Source organism: Leptonotus elevatus, chromosome 10, assembly GCF_054856555.1.
Source record: "Leptonotus elevatus isolate MCC_2025b chromosome 10, RoL_Lele_1.0, whole genome shotgun sequence".
Taxonomy (NCBI): domain Eukaryota; kingdom Metazoa; phylum Chordata; class Actinopteri; order Syngnathiformes; family Syngnathidae; genus Leptonotus; species Leptonotus elevatus.
Window position 1 is genome coordinate 25144441 of NC_141248.1, and position 18839 is coordinate 25163279.

Genomic DNA, 18839 nt, shown 5'->3' on the forward strand with positions numbered 1-18839 from the left:
GAATAATTAAAGGTAGTAATCTTTTTCTTTTTTTGTCTATGCAAAACACTTTGAATCTTCAAAAGATTCTGATTGTGTTTACTGAAGCTATAAATAAATAAATAAATAAATAAGAAAAAAGACTGAACTTTTCCTCTTGGACTAAGCAACTTTATTCCTGCAAGATTGTGAGTTTTCTCCCCAAAATATTGTGATTTATCCCTATAAAATATAAGAATTTCTCTTTAAAAAAAATAATTTGCATGTCATTTTAAAAAAAAGTTTGTTTTTGTAAATACTATAATAATTTCTAATACAAAAAAAACCAAAAAAATTTCCTCAAAATTGAAAAAAATAACTTTTCCTAGAAAAAAATATATTAAATTTTCTATGAAAACTATGACCTTGTTTTCACACAGATTATTCTTTTCCCTGGAAACCGACAACTTCATCCTCATACTCTAAGATTACAATTGAGTTTGTAAAATATAAATCTGATTTAATTGCATAAGATATAAGAGCGTAAAAGTTCTATGAGTGATGCGAACGTGTGAGTTAACAGGCGACCTCAATCCCGCGCTAACCTCCTGCCAGATTACGGCCAGATGCTAATCCCAACATTTACCCACATTTTGCTCCCATCTTCCCTTTCTCGCTTTTTCTTGCTTATGCTTTTTCCTCATTTTGCATTCTTGTCTTCTTCACTCGACAGCGGAAGCTCCTCAAATCATTCCCAAATTCAAATCATGAAAAGAAGAAAAAAAAGGAAATGAAAGATGAAGATGAGAGGTCAAATGCGGGATTAGCGCCGAACAGATGTTGACGCACACGCAAATGTTAAGAGCCGGCTAAAGTGCTCCTTAAATGCTGCCGTTAACTAATCTCGCGCGTAACGTGCTGGCAGCCGGCAAACAGGAAATGTAACCCATTTTAAAAATCATAATTCTATAATGTGAACAAACACGGACGTCATTGGAGTTATTGCACAATGTAAACATTCACATGAGCAAGATGTGAAAATAAAAATGCCAGAAGCAGTTTTTTAGTCTTTAAATTTGACAAATGTTTTTGTGACGCGAGCTCACGTGCCAAAAACAGCAAAGCAAGCAAAAAATGGCGGTTTTCCGCTCACCAACGCTGTAAAATAAGTTGCAGAAGACAAACATGAGCAAAGAGTTTGGATTTTTGTCCACCTGAACGTCCCAATATAACCAAATTGCAAATTCGGTTAAGTGAAAATCAAAGCAAGGAAGGTCAATTTGACAATCCTGAATTAACATGGTAGATATCCACAAGGTCTTTTTATTGAAGATGCACGTGTAAGTTAATTGTAACGAGTTGAAAGGTCAGATCGAGATATCCGGAAATGTTATACCTTCAACAGAACAGCTTGAGATTTGATCCTGACTCAACAGAATTCCACTCACAGGATATCGAAACCTTCATTTCACCTCATTCAATTAAAACAATATATCAATTAAGGTGAATTAGCGACATCTCAAAGAGGAATTGCAACTTTTCATTTAACATTACAACCGCAGATTCGATATGATTGAACTCTTTTATCAAAATTAAAATACATACATATATGAGTTTGTTTAAAAAAAGAACGTATTCAAAATGAAACTTTTCTTTGGCATTTTCCAGCCTCAGAGAAAGGATGGAAGTGTGGAAGCATCTCATTTGAGTGCGTCATTAGCCCGTTAGCATGTTAGCGTGACCGCAGCTGCTGCCAAATTTGTTGCCGGTGGAGCCGCTCAGTCGCTCGCTCGGTTGCGGTCAATCCATTTTTGTTGTCGCCGTGAGCCTGCAGCTGAACGACTTTTAGCAACAGGCCGCCTGAGCAGAACAAAAGCATGAGTGTGTCGTCGCGCGACAAACAAAGTTTGCGGGTGGCCACGTGAGCGCATCAAAGGAGGCTTTCACAGATAAACAACAGGAAAATTCTTCTTTTCTATAAAAAATAGGACACTTTTGACAAGAATGGACTATTTTTTGATGTGTATTCTTAGAGGGTTGATAATATTTATTTCCAAAAATTATGACTGAAACTCACAAGATTGTGATTGTAAAAAAATAAATAAATAAATAAATATATATATATATATATATAAATAATTTTTCCTTATAGATAAAAAAAAAAAGAATGCTGAAAAATTACATTTCTCAAAAGCTGACTTTTCCCCCCCAAAAGCCACGACAGTATATGTCAAATGTATGCTTAAAAATTTATCAAAATCAAGATGAGCATGCGTGCCTAGCAAGCTGTTGTCGCTGGCGCGTGTTAGCATCTGGCAAATGGAAAACAAAACATCAAAATATCCTCCGCGTGACACAACAAACTAACCGGAGGTTTTTTTCTCTCGTTATTTTTTCCGTATGTGTTGCACGTAGCTGCTGCTTGCGTGTTCTCCCACACACGGCGCAGCTGGACCGTTTCTGACCTTTAACCCCACCTACAGGTACGCCGGTGCACTGACCTCCGCCACTGCAGATGACGAACACCTGCTAACACCGACAGCGGCACGCACGCTAACTTGTTTGGTGCCCTCCAGGGGTCCGATACTTTTCCTTACTTCTGACATTGACTAACACAAACTTGTTTTTTCTTTTTTCCTCGACTTCGTGGTCCACTCGTTTTCACATCACTGTGAGGACACACACGCACACACACGTGTTTTTAACACCTTTTGAGACTTAAATGACATTTAATCTTGCCATTTTTTCATAATGATGAGTAGCATGTTAGCTTGCTAACGGCTAACTTAATAGTGACATGTGCAGCATTCTTAGCTAACGTTAGCTAGCATATTATGTTCACACGTTCAAGCAAACAAATGCAAATGTGGAAATAGCACGTTAGCATGTTGCTAATCAATCAGCATGAAAACTGTGTTGCAGACTGACAGGTGACATTGTGAAATTGTCAAATACTCACAAATCGGTACGTGTGTGTGTGTGTGTGCCTCAGGCGGGTTTCCGTTCCACTTCGCTTGTTTTGTTTGGAGCAGGTGGCACCACACATGCACACGCACACAATGACAAAATGATGTTTCTTATGTTGTGGAGTTTCCGGACCCACGCGCACACACGCGCACACACGCGCACACACGCGCACGCTCAGACACGTGCGTACAGACCCACATGCAATTTTTGAAAAGCAAGCCGTCACTCGATGAAACGTGAACAGCGCAGTCGGGTTGAGGACGTACGATGTGTTTTGGATGAAAAGTACGTTTTGGGTGCGAGGCGTCACTGGACCGAAGGGCTAAGAGGCGGTCGGTCTTGGGTTTGAGTTTGGCGGTAAAGTTGAACACGTTGTTGTTTTGTTTGAATGCTGTGGCTTGAAGGCTTTAAAAAGTGGCAGATTCTCGAGCATCAAGTTGGTCCGAGGGAGTAAGAAAGTGTCGCAAGTACTGTAAAGTGCGTAGTACGTCACGCATTGCGTATTATTTACATTATTTTGGTTTGACGAATGCAGCGGCGCTTCCATCGTGACGAAAGATGATGACGGTGTGTTCAGGAACGTAGGAAATTGTGGGATGTTTGTTTTGCATTTCGTCACGGTTGGAAGAGGAAGTGAGTCGCATAAAGACGCCATTGTCGACGACCACCCCCCCACACACACACACACACACACACACACATGTAGCTCAGCTCAGCCCACCAGCTGTCAATCAAACGTGTCCCAACATGAAGTCAAACAACACTTGACTAGCGACATGCTAACAAGTTCCCGCTAGTGCCTCTTGACTCCACAAACGCGTGAAACTTGGAAAAACCCACCACACCGAACGCATCGGTCGCAAGGAGACATGTTAGCAAGCAAAAATGGAGGACAACAAGAGTTTGTTTATGTTTACATTTGATCCAACAGGCTAAGCTAATGTTAGCATGTGCATTTCAAGCGACTGGCTTCTACTGTGTCAGGTGAAGTGAATCTTTCAGGTCAATTTGGTTCTTGGGCTTACAACGGTTCTAGCGCGTCAGGATCTTTTAGGGAGCAAAGTGTTATAAGGTTCGAGAGTCACCTGATTCATAAGCACCCAGGTGGTATCTGCTTGGCACACTAGAAACCAGGTACTACAAATAGCATGCCAAGTAGGTACCAAGCAGTGAAATGATTAGAAAGGTTTTTCTTTCGTAAAGACAGCAAGGGACGGTTAGGGTACGAAAAGAGAGCAAGGGGTCTCGAGCACATTTTGTCAACCTTCTGTTAGGCCGTCTCGTCTTCAAGTGACTTCACACGTACTCGAAAACGACACGCCGCCATGCTAACTGTCACATGACTGCATGCGTGTGTGAGTCAACAACAACACATGCGCGCGCAGGTCAGCGTGTTGCCATGGCGACGGTTAATTGCTCAAGCAGGACGGACGGACTGCGCCCGACTGCTAATGCGGAGTCCGTCTGTGTGTTTTGTGTGTGAACGTGTATTTGCGTTACGAGGACATGAAAGCGTGACACTTAAGGAGATCAAATGTTTTGGGTTGGAATAATTAGTATCTCTTCGTACCCCCATAAATGATCAATATGAAGAATAACAAATCAATTGATTGTTGTGGCAAATACTTTCTCTTTTTACAGTATGAAAAAGTCTACACACCCCTGTTAAAACACCAAGTTTTTGATATAGTATCTTTTCAAAACTTTTCCCTCCATGAATGTGACCTTTGACCTAATGAAAAAAAAGGCTCTTTTTGCCGGTGTTAACTCGTGTGCATGAATGGAACTTATCGACAGGCCACAAAATCACACAGTGACTCCAGTTGTTGTTTTTTTCTTTTGAAGTGGAAAATTGAATTTTAAGACTTGTGAACAGCCAATTGAGGATTATTGCCTTATTTGAAGAAATGAATTTTACAAAATCTCATTTAAAACATAAATGAAGACCTCTAATCTAACAAAAAAATGGACTAATCTAATGACTAATCTCATCCAATTACTGCTTTGTGAAGCTGAAATGAAAAAAAAACAACATTTGATCTCCAACATGTGAAAGATGGAAATGACAACGTCACCTGCACCGTCACCTGCACCATCTTCATCACCCTCACCATCATCTTCCTCATCCAGCAATGAGTGAAAGCACAGACAAGCGCCACACAAGCAATCACATTGAAGCATGTTTATTCAAATGAAATATTGAAATATGCTTTGGTAAAAAACAACAAATAATAATAACAAATGATACAAACATCACATGTACATGAAGTCCAAGCAGAGAACAAGAAGAGGAACAACAACACTGGGAAATGAGTGCAAAGCGTGTGTGTGTGTGTGTGCGCGCGTGTGCGCGCGTGTGTGTGTGTGTGTCTTTGGTTTGTCAGCGCGTGTGAGGATCGTACAGTGAAACACGCACACACGATGAATATATATCATGTAGTGTACTTACAGGATGTGACAATAAAGAAACGAGACTGACTCAATGCTAACGAGCTAACGGCTTCTGTGAGTCTCGTGGCACATCTGGCGACAATTATGCAACATGATTGTCTTGTTTTTTGCATTTCTCAGCCTTTTGCTTATAAGGCATATAAGTCAAAATAAAGGTTGAAATATTAGCCACCGTCTGGAAAAAAAACAAAAAAAACAAAAGTTGAAGCAGTCTCGTGTCTTTATTATCCTACGTGCTCTTGATCTGATTGTCCGTCCTTGTTCTTGTACTTTGGACAGCCTGACCAGAAGCCAAGAACAACTTTTCTCACACACCCACGCACACACACACGCACGCGCGCACACACTGAAGACATGAAATAGAACAAGGCACTGTGGGTAATAAATGAAGGCTAACATTACCCACCGAGAGTCTGTGCAAACGGTTTGACTTTTCGGCAGCTGGTCTGATTGCGACGACCTTTCCTCACTTTCATTTCAAAACAAGCAAATCGAAATCTCTCAACCAAACAAAGACGGGTGCAGAAAATGAAAAAACAAACAAACAGAAAATGAAAGTGAGGATTTCACAGTAGTGGTTTGTCAAAAAAAACGTAAAAGACGTCGTCGTCGTGAAAATTCAACACGCTTACAAAAGCTCCTTCATTGAACGGCCAAGTGAAAATAAACAAGAAAGTCAAGTAAGGCTCGACCCACGGCAGGTTTCAAATGCCCCCCTTTTTGTGGTTTAAGCAACAAAATGTCTCAGTGAGAACCGCCCGTGTGGTCTATCCCGCATCCTTCATGACGTCCATGTGGGCAGTGAACGGAAGAAAGAAAAATGGCGAAAGAAACCAAAGCAAACGGGGGAAATAAAAGAAGGAATAAAGATGAACGTCCCAAACTACCACACCCCGTCGGTCCAATAGATGTCCGGCTGGTACATGGGCGCGTTTGCGTAATGTCCTACCTGTTTGCTGCTGTATTTGGGCGCGTTGGCCTTGTAGCTGTAATCCGAATATTGGTCGGAGCCCGTGGAGTTGTTGTCACCCGTGCCCACGAAGGTGTTGGTGGCGGGGAGGTCCTGCACCGCCTGGTGCTTCTTGGAGGCCGAGGGCGACTGCGGCTGCAGCTGGATGGACGGCAGCGGCGAGTTGGAGCGGTAGTGGCGCCCCAAGTCGGGACTCCCGGGCGGGTAGTTGAGGGGCAAGTGTATCCGGGGGCTGTCGCTCACGGCTTCGTTGATGAGGTTGAACTTGAGGCCCTTCTGGAGACCGGCCTCCTCGTCCTCTTCCAGAGGTTTGGCCGGTTTGGGAGCTTTGCTCTTTTTGCTCTTTTTGCCCTTGGAGTTTTTGGGCCCCTGCTTGGGTGCGAACAGGTCTTTGCTCTCCTTCTTGCCCGCCTGGTAGCCACTCTTGGCGTCCTTCTGGAACCGGTGCCGGACGACCACCACGGCTACAATGACCAAGATGACGCCGGCGATCCCGGCCAGGCTTCCGTACAGGATGTTGCTGCGCTGCGCCATGGCGTAGTCGGGGTCTCCCGCGATGTCCCGGTCCAGCGGGGTGTACAGACTGTGGCCGACCAGAGCCTCGATCAGTGACACGTTGGCCTTGGTGTCATTGACAAAGACATGCACCAGCGCGGTGGTGTAGCGATGCGGCTTGCCCTTGTCCCGAACCTGCACCACCAGCCGGTGCAGCCCGTTGTGCTTCCCGGTGAATTCCTGCGCCAGAGTGATCTCCCCCGTGGTGGGCGAAATACGGAACAGTCCATACGGGTTCCCACCAGTGATGCTGTAGTCCAGCTCGGCATTGGGTCCGGAATCAATGTCCTCGGCTACCACCACCTCCACGCGAGTCTCTGGTGGGGTGACGGGGCTCAGGTACTTGTAGGACGAGTTGGCGGGTCTGGTGACATAGGGGGCGTTGTCGTTCTCGTCCAGGACGTTGATGGTGACGCCCACGTAGGAGGATCGAGGAGGGTCACCGGCGTCCACCGCCTTGAGCCGGAAGGTGTAGGTACTTTCCTTCTCCCGGTCGAATGAGATGCTGGACAAGATGTTTCCGGTGCCGTTCTGGATGACAAACTTGCCGTTGTCGGGCTCGACAAACAGTCTGACTCGAGCGTTGTCGCCCTTGTCGACATCCGTGACGGTGACCACGCCCACGGGGTTGAGCGGTGGCATGTTCTCGATGACGGAGAAGCTGTAGCCGCTCAACATGAATTTGGGGTTGTTGTCGTTGCGGTCCAGGACGTTAATCACCACTGTCGCTGTGCCGGTTTTACAAGGGACGCCTTTGTCGGCCGCCGCCACACGGAACTCATAGCGCTCCGTCTCCTCGCGGTCCAGCAGATTCTTGACTCGAACCTCGCCGCTGCTGCCGTCAATTTCGAAAAGCGCGGTGGCTGATCGCTCCACGATGCTGTAGACCAGCTCAGCGTTGCTGCCGCTGTCAGCATCAGCAGCCACCACCTGGAGCACCTTGTCGCCCGGGTGGTTCCCCTCGGCAAAGTCCACTTCCAGAATGGCCGGAGAGAAAATGGGCGTGTTGTCGTTCATGTCGGTGACGTGCACTTTCAGGGAGTTGGTGCTAGACAAAGCGGGGTTGCCAGAATCTACCGCCACAATCTCAATCCTGTAATCCTTCACTCGCTCGTAATCCAGCAGCGTGGTGGTCTGCAGGAAGTATTTCCTTTTACGGTCGTTGCTGGACTCGCTCAAAGGTTGCAGCTGGAACGGGACGTCACCGGCCACCACGCACGTCACCACCGCGTTCTCCCCCTCGTCACGGTCAGACACCTGGACCAACGCCACGGCGGTGCCCACCGGCATGTCCTCTGAGATGTTGGCGATTCCATCCTGGTGCGTTACAAGGCCGATGCCGCGGATCTCGATGGTGGGAGCGTTATCATTCTGGTCCCGAACGGTGATGGTTACCAGAACTTTGGAGCTCTTGGAGTTTGGCCCACGGTCTTTGGCCACAACAAAGAACCTGAGGAAGCTCTCCTCCTCGCGGTCCACCATGCCTTTGACGTAGATGATTCCCGTGGAACGGTCGATGCGCAGAAGTCTCTGGACAGTCTCGGACATCTGGTACAGGTTGTAGTCGATCTCGCCGTTGGGGCCCATGTCGGCATCGTTGGCACGGACCTGAAAAGACAAGACAGCATGTGTTTACACTTTCAAGTCTCAAACCACTTCAGTCCTAGTCATGGTAGGAACATGAACATATTTGAAGAAATTACCAAACAGGCTGACAAACATAAAGGAAGGAATGTGCATGAATAAGGATTTTATAGCCCCTGACCCACAAATCCCACAAATCTTAATCCAGCCTCGCCTAAACCGAAACCCACAAAGTTGAATCCCAATTACTCTACCCTTAATGCCGAATTATGAGCCTGAGCCATATCCATAACCCCAAACTAAGCCTAACCTTGCCTAACCCCATCTTTTCTTGAAATTCTAACCCACTACTTCAACAATTTACCCTACCCTACCCTACTACTAACCGTAACTATAACCCTTACCTCGACCTCTAGTATATTTAACAAAGGGAAAATAAACTAAATGAAATATTCTTACCCTTACTCATGAACCTAATTTAACCTAACCACCCACTAGGCACTTGCTTGAAACCCTAATTCAACCCAACCCTAAATCTGACCCCCAATTTAATTAATACCCCTACACCTAACCCACCAACTTTAAACCCCTTTCCCCCACAAATAAATAACCTTAACAAACACTTACCCTATACATAAAGCATAAAGCCGTTTTCAACACAACATTCCACTGGAATTGTTTGTCAAAACATAAGAGTCAAATTGAATGCAGACTTTCATGACACCAGACGCATTAGTCAGATTAATTTCGATCTTGCGGCCTCGGAAAGAGTCACAAAGCGAGGCAGCTGCTAAGATACCGCTGCAAACATTTGCCTCTCGTTTGGCCGGGCGGGAGCAGGAATCATTGAGACAGGCGGCGGCTCATTGGCCTTTAACGGCCACGAGTGAATGCTAATGTTCTTCTTCTTATTAGGACGAAAGTGCGGCCTCCTCCAGGGAACATTAGCGGACGAGGGAGGACACATCACAGCCGCTTGTGATCCGCGTTCACTCGGCCACATAAAGCGAAAACATAATCAAAACAGCTGCTCCGAATGGCCAAACGTCCTGCCACATAACGTCAGTTGATCTTGGACTTTGGAGATCACAAGGACAATTGTGCTTGTCTTTTTCGGAGATTTTCATGAGAAATAATTATTTAGCAGCTGGGCACATGAGTGAATGTCAATGTTCATATTATTATAAGAACAAAATACCCTGCACCTGCCGTGGATAAGAAAATGGCTCAATAACACACCAACACAGGCAGTTACGAGGAACGATCTGATTCTTACTGAACACAAGACCTTTTTTTTTCCAGACAAAGTCAGTGTGTATTAAAAGACGCCTGCTCCGATTCATGGAATGATGAGGGGTTATGAGGGGACTTGTTCCCTTACAAAGTTCGCCATCTAAGCATGTTTTTTGTTGCAACCTCAACCCGAAACTCATCCGAACCCCTTCCACGAAACCAGTGGTGTCCAAACCTGGTCCTGCAGGTTTTGGATCTTTCCCTGCTCCAAAGCACCTGTTCCAACGAACAGGATCGTTATCAGGCTTATGCAGAGCTTGCTGACGAGCCTCAGGTGTGTTAGAAAAGAGAAACATCCAAAACCTGCAGGACTGCGATCCTCGAGGACCGAGTTTGGACGCCGCTGCACTAAACCCTAACCAGCACCCACTAACCTTAGCCCCTAACTACTAACTCTTAACACCTAAGAGTAAACCCACTGACCTTGACCTCACACTTTGTAATTGGGAAAATAAAATGAGATTTTTCTTTCCAGATTTCCAAAGCAAGCATCAGTTGCACTCGAAAGTACACTTGGAGAAGTACAAAAGCAATAAAAGGTGAATTACACACAGACCCAAAACATAACTCAGTGAATATTTCCTGGAAAGCGATGTGACTTTGACTCTTTTTACAGAGACATGCTCAGAAATTCACCTTGGTACGTGTCACTCTCATATCATGTTGGCAACAGAGTATGTCCCTTTTCTTCATTTTTATGAACCGACCATTTTCAAATGAGATTGCTCGCAAAAGGATATGTTGTAACGACCTTCACTGAATCAGAGGTGGACTCATTAAACCTAACCCCTACCCTAAATCCAAGTCCTTAGCTAAGTAACCTGAATGAACCCCGACCTCTAACCCTTAACCTGCTGATCTTACCCTGTAAACCATTAACCACTAACCTTAACCGCTAATCCGCCCCCTTCACACGGCTTCTCAAATAAAAAAAGTTTGTTTGAATGTCCAAAGGTCCGATCAGTACATGAGTTCCCTTCAACTTTGCCTTTGGAGCTCAAACGGGAAGACATTTGCGTGTCTTCTTCTTTTCTAGTTCGTCTTAATAAAAAAAGATGAATTCAGCAGCCCTGATCTCTTTTAGAGCAACGTCAGGGTGCGAAAGGTTGCTTGCCTCCGCAGAATCCTCGAGGGATTTGCCAGAGCAGACTGAGGAGTTCATCCAACCTCCTAATCAAAATCTTCTTTGCCCCGACTCGCCGCGTGACAGCCGACAGTCGGAAGCTGCTGATTCCAGTTGCTAGCGGTTAGCGCTGAAGAAAAGCCCCCCCCAAGATCATTTCTCCCGCCCATTGATTTGCTTTCCGGGCGGGAAGCTTTACGGAGCGCCGCGTAAAGAAACGCGGCACGTAAATTATGGACAGCTCGGGGCAGGATTGCCTATCGAGCGGACGAGCAAACGGCCGACAGAAGCGCCGTTTGTCTTCCGCGTTAACAATTAACCAGCGCTGACCCGCTCTGGCGCTTTAGCTCGCATCTCTTTTTTTTTGTCGATTGTCTTTGCTTCAGCACTAATAAGGCGACTTGACTTTTCACGTACGCCGCTCAACGTCCTGTTGCCGGGATTTTCCGTCTTGTATTGATTGTCAAAGAAAAGATGCAGCCAACCTGATCTAAAAACCTCCTCCTGTATGTCAAACAAATTGCACAAGATTGCTGTTGAAAAGGACAACTAAGGATCAGAAAATGTCAGCCCATTGGATTCCTTTTAAGGTTCTTACATTTGTTGAAAGGCCTAAAAAGTCACACACGCCGGCAACACTCATCTCGTCATGTCGATCATCAGCAAACTATATATCAAGATGAAAACTCTGAGGGAGAAAGTTGACCTTCGGCTCGTGTTACGTCGTTCCCAAATAACGACAAAAAGTCCGTCAAATTACTTTTCAGGGAAATTCTGTACGGCGTCCGTACGGACTGCAATTCACACCGAGTGCGTTGCGAGAGCCGTGCGTGTCGGGAAATCTGCACCCGTGAAACCACAAGAATCCCCGGCGTTCACGCAGGACAGTTGAGTTCACGTCATAACAACCGTGTTTATAGGGCGCTACCGGTAAACAATAGCCACACTTGCCTGTCGTCACATCGACATTATTTCTGGGACTTCTACCATGTGTACGTACGTTTTGTGTTTAAATATTGTTATTTTGTCATTTTTATTTTATTTTAAGCCTGTTTTTTTAGTCTTTTAAATGTCCGACTCAAGCTATGCAGTTAGCTAGCTTCCGTCCTAAAAAACGTGTTCCTAAACGGTTTTATTTTCAAATATACCGGAGCTACCTTCTGTTCCTGTTCGGGTAGTGTAACCCCCCCCCCCCCCCCCCCTCCATATATACATGTACATGTCCAGTACACTGTTACTTTTCCAGTCTGTTTTCTCAGCTCTCTCTCCAGACACCGGTGTTTTTGGTGATTTGGGAATTCTGCTTTGAAAATGGCTGACAGTCAATCATGTCCATAATCAGATACAGAGAATAAAACGCTTAAAAAAAAAAGGTTTTGAGATTCCAGTAGTGATAGAAAGTTCGATTTTTGGGATGATGTTGATCAGAAAAACAAAACCACATTTGGGGAATTATGAATTAACTTGTCATTTAAGATCAATCTAAGAATGGATGGATTTATTTTGAGGCATTAAACAGGACGCGTCGTCACAGGTTCAAAGCAACAGGAAGATGTTGTCCCTCCTCAAAGGCGTTAAATGAAAAGCGTCCCCGGCAATAATAACGAAAAGCCGCGTGGAGAATATCTTGACTGACTGATGAATGGTCACAGCGGGGAAGGCGAGGAGGCGCGTTTGTCACCACACACAAGTCAAAAAGCGCTTCCCGCAATCCGCGGTTAATGTGTGACTGCTGTCGCTTGACACAGCGGCAAACACGTTACGTCACATGCTAACAAGGCGGACTCACATGGAATTTATCACCTTGGCAAATCCTGACTGCCGCAATTCCGCGGCAGCGTGAAAGATAAGTCTGCTATGCCGAGTGGCAAAAGTCCAGCTTGTAAAGCAGGGACCGCTCCCCACCAATTCCCCACAAAGGAGTCATCAAAGTAGCAGTCGAGACTTTCCGCAGTCGAACGAGTTGGAAGTCGACATAAAGGCAATCGTGTTGTTCTTTTGGGCCCGAAGCTGAGGCAATAATGGGAGATGTGATCAATGATAGGATATTAATAGTGTTCTCGGTCAGCTCCGTCAGCATATATAAGTAGTTTAGCTTTTCACGTGGTTTCTCAGAGATACCGAAGCAAATGTGCTGCGTCACGTGTTGTGACTCACGACGACGTTGTGACAAAGTTGAGCAGGACTTCCATAGAGAGAAAAGAAATGGGGCCGATCTCATGGTAAAGCGTTTTTTGGGCCTGCTAATCTGGATCTAGTAATGGATCTGGTTCTACTGACCTGGAGCACGGAGTGTCCCAGTGGGCTGTTTTCCGCCAGCTCAGCCTCGTAGTGACTCCTCTCAAACTTTGGCGCGTTGTCGTTCTGGTCGGTGACGACCACCCTGAGCAGGGCGCTGCTACTCCTGGGCGGGTTCCCGCCATCCGTCACACGGACACTGAGGTCGTACGAGTCCTTCTTCTCACGGTCCAGGTTCCCCATGACCACAAGCTGGGGCAGCTTCTCGTCCGTGTCCACCGCCACCTGCAGTCCGAAGAGCTGCTCGCCATCGAGTCCCGGGCTCAGGGAGTACTCCGCCACCCCGTTGTTGCCGGCGTCGCGATCGGTGGCCATGGGGATGGCGAACAGGGCGCCCACGTGGGTGTTCTCCGGGATAGCCAAGGTGAGAATGGGCGAGGAGAACTGGGGCGTGTTGTCGTTGATGTCCAGAACTTCGATACGGCCCTCGATGAGGCGAGGTCCCGATCCGATGCCTTTCCCCATGTCCGTGATGGACACCTCGAACTCCAGGTAGCACTTGGCGTCCTCATAGAGGTTGCGGCAGTCCCTGAGGGTCTCGCGGTCGATGGGGATCTCGGTGGTGTAGATGTCGCCCGTCTTGCCGTCCACGCGGAGGTAGGGCGAGCCCACCTCCAGCTTGTACAGGTGCCCGCTGTCGGGCAGCCCGCGGTCCGCCGCCAGGCTGCCCACCAGGGTGTTGGGCGGCTGCTCCTCGGAGACCCGGTAGAGGATGTCGGAGGGGGCGGCAGCGCACCACGATAGCAAAGTTGCCGCCAGGCAGAGCAGGAATGGCCACCTCGATGCCGCCATCACTCTGAAAGACAACAAGGGGGGGGGGATGCTTTTAGACCCGGGACCCTCATCGGTATACGTAACTACCACACTAAATACAATAATTAGTGATGCACCAAATATTAGGCCACCGAAAAAATTCAATTTGTATTGTGCTTTGTTAAAATGCAAATGCTGAATAGGCCTAAATGTTTTATAATAATATTATAATTGTAATTAATTCTAATAAATGCAATGATAAAAAAAAAAATGGCATCATTCTTTTTCTGCGTTTCGGTTTTCAGCCAAGCATTTCTCAGTTTTGGTTTCCAGTTTCTGCCTAAAAAAATTCCATTCCGTGCCTCCCTAACAATAATGATATGAAAATGTATTATAACATTACAGACATTTACACACGTCAATCAGTCGGTATCAGGTACTTGCTAGCTAGGTTGGTAGTTAGGTATGCACATAACAGGTACATTATGTAACTGTTTATGTTAATCAGTAGGTACTCGGCAGTTCCAAGGCAGGTAGTAGACAGATACAGTACGTAGTGACTCTGTATGAACTAGGTACAGTATGTGTGTCAGTAGGTACAAGGTACCGAAAACTTGTTAAGCCTGTTGATCAGGGACAGACTGGGAACAAAATTCGGCACGGGAAAACATTCCTTATCCGTCAACAACGGCCGTGACATGCGGCGATTAATATTCTGTGATTGGTGGGGGTGGTTGGTTGGTTAGCCAGGCTGCCAGGCCTATAAAGCACTGGGGGGAACCCCGGATAGGTAAGTACATATGCGACATCCGAGGGCGGTCGGAAGTCGGACTTTGCCGACTTCAAACCAGGAAGTGTGTACGGGAACTCGAAAATGTCACTTGCTAAGTGGGAAAAAAAAAGGAACCCGACTTCACCGACGGACTGCAAGTGACGTCATTACACATTGGAGACCCCTTTGGAAACATAGACCGCCAATGGGAAAACACAATTGACTCGAGTATAAAACGATATCGCTTTCTTCATTCATAAATATTCGACATAACTTCACGTAACAAAACGTACGTGTATGCCGCTATCTCCCGGCATGGAATTAAACAGTTAACTACTGAACTGTATGAAATGCTTATGAAATAATATAAAAACAATAAATGAAGCAAAATTGCGAGAAGGCAAGTTTGCTGGAGGTCAAAATGAGTTTTGAGGACCAAAATAAAGAAACAATTCATCACTATCCGCCATTTTGGTTGTTTACTTTCGCCTCCAACGTTTTCAGGTCGGAACTGGGAAAAAACACAAATCCCAATTCCATCCTTGAATGCAGCTACTCGGAATGTCAGTCAGTCGGTAGTGGGTAGTTCCTTGGTAGGTAGGCAAGTAAGTCATTCAGTTACTATATTTGCTATGAGGTCTGTACTAGGTACGTCAGTTGATTGGTTCAAGTTCTAGGAAGGTCGTTAGGTAGCTATGTACTCGGTAGAGTGTGTCAGTCAGTTAGCTACTTGGCAATAGGTAGCACGTGTGCACGTGATGCCGGCAAGTCAGGTCGTCGGAGCGCCAAGTGTGCTCTTCCTCACATTTCAAGTTCGGAAAAGAGCAGCAAATGTTCAGCCTGTTGCTGCTGGACACTCGTGCCGACACCCCACTGTGACGTACGCACGCACACACACACTCATTTACAGCCAAATGTGTATGCGCCTGTGCCTGTGCGTGTGTGTGTGTGCGTGCGCGCACTTTCTCCGAGAGCCGCCAAATAGTCGAGTGATGGCCAAGGCATTTTGCGCTCTCGTCACCGTGGAAACGCCGCAATCACTCGTGTGTCAGTCGCCACGTCTTCTGATGTGTTGTTGGGATTATGATGGGATGTAAGCAGTTATGTGTGTGACTCGTTGACGTTTGGTGGTCGCAAACATCGCTGTTGACTTTTCCTGCTGCTTTTGCCTGCTTGGCCCATTTTCACGCGAGCGATCGTGGTCAAGCCGACAATGTGATGTTCCGTTTCCAGTCGTGACTTTGAACGCGGCTGACTAGTCCTGCCGCTTGTTGTCTGCTGACATCATACGCATAACGTACTATTCTCTTCGTACATTTCAATCATTTCTTTCATTTGTAAAAGAAAGAAGAAGACAATATAAAACAATATTCTTCAGTGTTGAATGGAAAGGAGGAGAAAGAAGACAAGTCTTCGTGTCTCTGTCCCGCTTGTCCCCAGAGTTCAGTTACAAGGTAAAGTAATTAAAAAAAAAAAAACATAAACACACACAAAAAAACTAAATAAAATTGTGACAGCTATTTCACTCACATCTGCTCTCGGTTTAAAATTTGATTTCTGACAATCGTAACAACAAAAATGACAATGACATGATGTTTAATTTTCTTTAATAAAATGGATTTAGTCAATCTTTTAAATGTAATTTTGAATTGGATTCTTTGATTTCTTTATTAAAATGGCTCCATAAGCTCCATCAGTCTGGTCCTAAATCTTGTTTTTTGTTTTTAAAGTTGTTGTTTTTTAAATCTGTGTTCCTTTCAACTTAAACTTGCGTTCTCTTTTTTTCAAATCTCTTTTGAATATTCAATGGCAACGTTTTGTGATGCGCCTTTAGCATAATTTGCAGAATACTGTAATCAACAATTTCCCCAAGTCATACTACACTATAACTTACACAAGACTACGGACTTCTTCTTCTACTTCCATTTGATGGTTGTCAAATACTTTTGGTTGATTAGCGCCCCCTTCTGTAGCATAGATACTCGGGGTGAGCCATAAAATCGATTCTCATAAGAAGCGCGATTCTCATTTAGTATGATTCAGAATCGATGTCCCCAAATCAATTTGATTTCAATAATTTTATACTGTCTTCCCTTTGTTTGTGTGTGCCTTTATTGGGAGCGCTGTTCATGTTGTACCCCATTTGGCCACTTGGGGGCAGTGTGGTTCCACGCGGTCTAATACACTGTGAAGTTGTAGCCACATTAGAAAGTAGAAGGAAAAAGTCACGATCAAGTTATTCCAATAAAAGATCGGATACAAACGAAGAATGCGCGAGAGTCACTCCGGAAAAGATGACTTACAAAATGGCGAGAGGAAAACAGGAAGTCGGAGGCGGCGAAGCAAGCGTGGCAGTCTGGACGAGTTATTCGCAATTAGCAAGACGATCGCAGCCGATATCTCGGCAAACGCTTTCCACACTCGGCAGGATATTTGAAGGGGAAAAGCCGACACGGCCACAAGACGTCATCAAAGAAAACAGGAAGTCAAACATAACAGATACTCGCTTTCACATCAATGGGTTTCCGTCACGTGCGATGCGGCTGACGGTTCCTGCTGCTGACCACTTTGTTTATATAAAACGGGAATTTCTCAATTGTGGGATGACCTTTATGAAGTCTTTCTCAAGCTTTATTTTGAGTGTGGGAATGTGTACCACACACACACACACACACACACACACACACACACACACACACACACACACACACACACACACACACACACACACACACACACACACACACACACACACAGCACATGTGAACACACACACACACACACACACACACGTACACAGCACATGTGAACACACGCACGCGAGCACGTCAGCCGGGAGCATGTGAACGCCACGGCAGGAATTTTGTGAAATCTCTCGACAGCCAAAACAAACTTCTCATGCCCTCAAAAGACAAAAGTCGCAAATGTCTCAGCATGCGCGCGTGTCACAAAAGTTACACAACACAAAATGGACTCAATGCTAATGTTAATGTTTGTTTTCATCACAGATTCGTCACATTTGTGACAAGTGGTGGTTGGTTGCAAAATAACAAAAGCAGTTGTTGCATTTTCAAACATTTCATCAAATTTAGCTGCAAGAAGCTTTTCTGACTGAAATGTTTGACGTGTTCACTCTTTTTTTGTGTTTTTCAGTTTTAGTCTTTGCCATGTTTTTGCTGTACTTTAGTCACCATTTTGGTTTTGTGACGACTTTGTTGTCATGTCAACAAAAGACAAAAGCGACGCAGTGTTGTGTGAAAGTCCAGCTGCCGCGAAGCGCGTGTAACATTTCCATGTGTAAGGAGTCACACGGCCCTCCTGCTCAGTGTGTGTCTGCAAAGCACAAAAGACACACAACAGTGTGTGCGTGTGCGTGTGCGCGCGCGCGCGTGAAACTTGACCATCAAGTACATCCAGTTCACACGCAAACAAGAACACACATGCACAAAAGGTGCTTTTATGTTTTCATCATGTTCATGTGTGTGTACGTGTACATGCTTGTGTGTGTGTGTGCGCGCGCGTGCGCGTGTGTGTGTGTGTGGTCCAGCCAGGGCGCACGACAAAAGGGATTACGCTAATGACGCTATTCACATGCTATTGTTTGATGCAGATTAACACACACACACACACACACACACACACACACGGCTCCTCGTGTGCGTGTGTGTGAAGCCACTTTTGCATACTGCCAAAATGCGCATGAAAATGTCAGTACAAAACGATCACATGGTTTGATTCCAATCGATGCATTTATTGATCGGAAGGACATTCCAAGCTGTGAGGCGGACGAGCTCACCGCCATTCCGAGATTTGATTAGCACCTTTCAAATAAATAAATATAAATGAATATTTCGAAGAAAAAAAATTGATTTCTTCAATTGATTTGCGGCAGCGTATTAGCGGCCATTTCTCCACTAAAAGCTTTTCAACTTGATTGCATTAGCAGCAATGTCGTGCAACTGCGTCATGTCAAAGTGCACTTTGAATAAAAATGCACATTTGACGTGATCTGATCTCATCGTGATTTGCACTCGGCCAGTTGCGGCCGTCGCGTGGCGTCCACCGTCTCGCCGGCAGACAAAAAGGCTCATTCATTTGGGACGTGCCAACGGATG

At 45.6% G+C, this 18839-nt stretch overlaps 1 protein-coding gene across 5 annotated transcripts in view; it reads right to left on the reverse strand.

Annotated features, from left to right (window-relative positions):
• LOC147167764 (protocadherin-1-like) overlaps positions 1 to 18839 on the reverse strand; it is a 98011-nt gene that overhangs the window by 76282 nt on the left and 2890 nt on the right. For all 5 annotated transcript variants that reach the window (XM_086086879.1, XM_086086876.1, XM_086086878.1 and 2 more), the window contains exons 2-3: positions 13182 to 13995; positions 6326 to 8509 (exon numbers count right to left, since the gene is read on the reverse strand). In XM_086086879.1, the coding sequence (XP_085943005.1) occupies positions 6326 to 8509; positions 13182 to 13991 (2994 nt within the window). In that variant the 5' untranslated portion in view covers positions 13992 to 13995. The remainder of the gene's footprint in view (positions 1 to 6325; positions 8510 to 13181; positions 13996 to 18839) is intronic.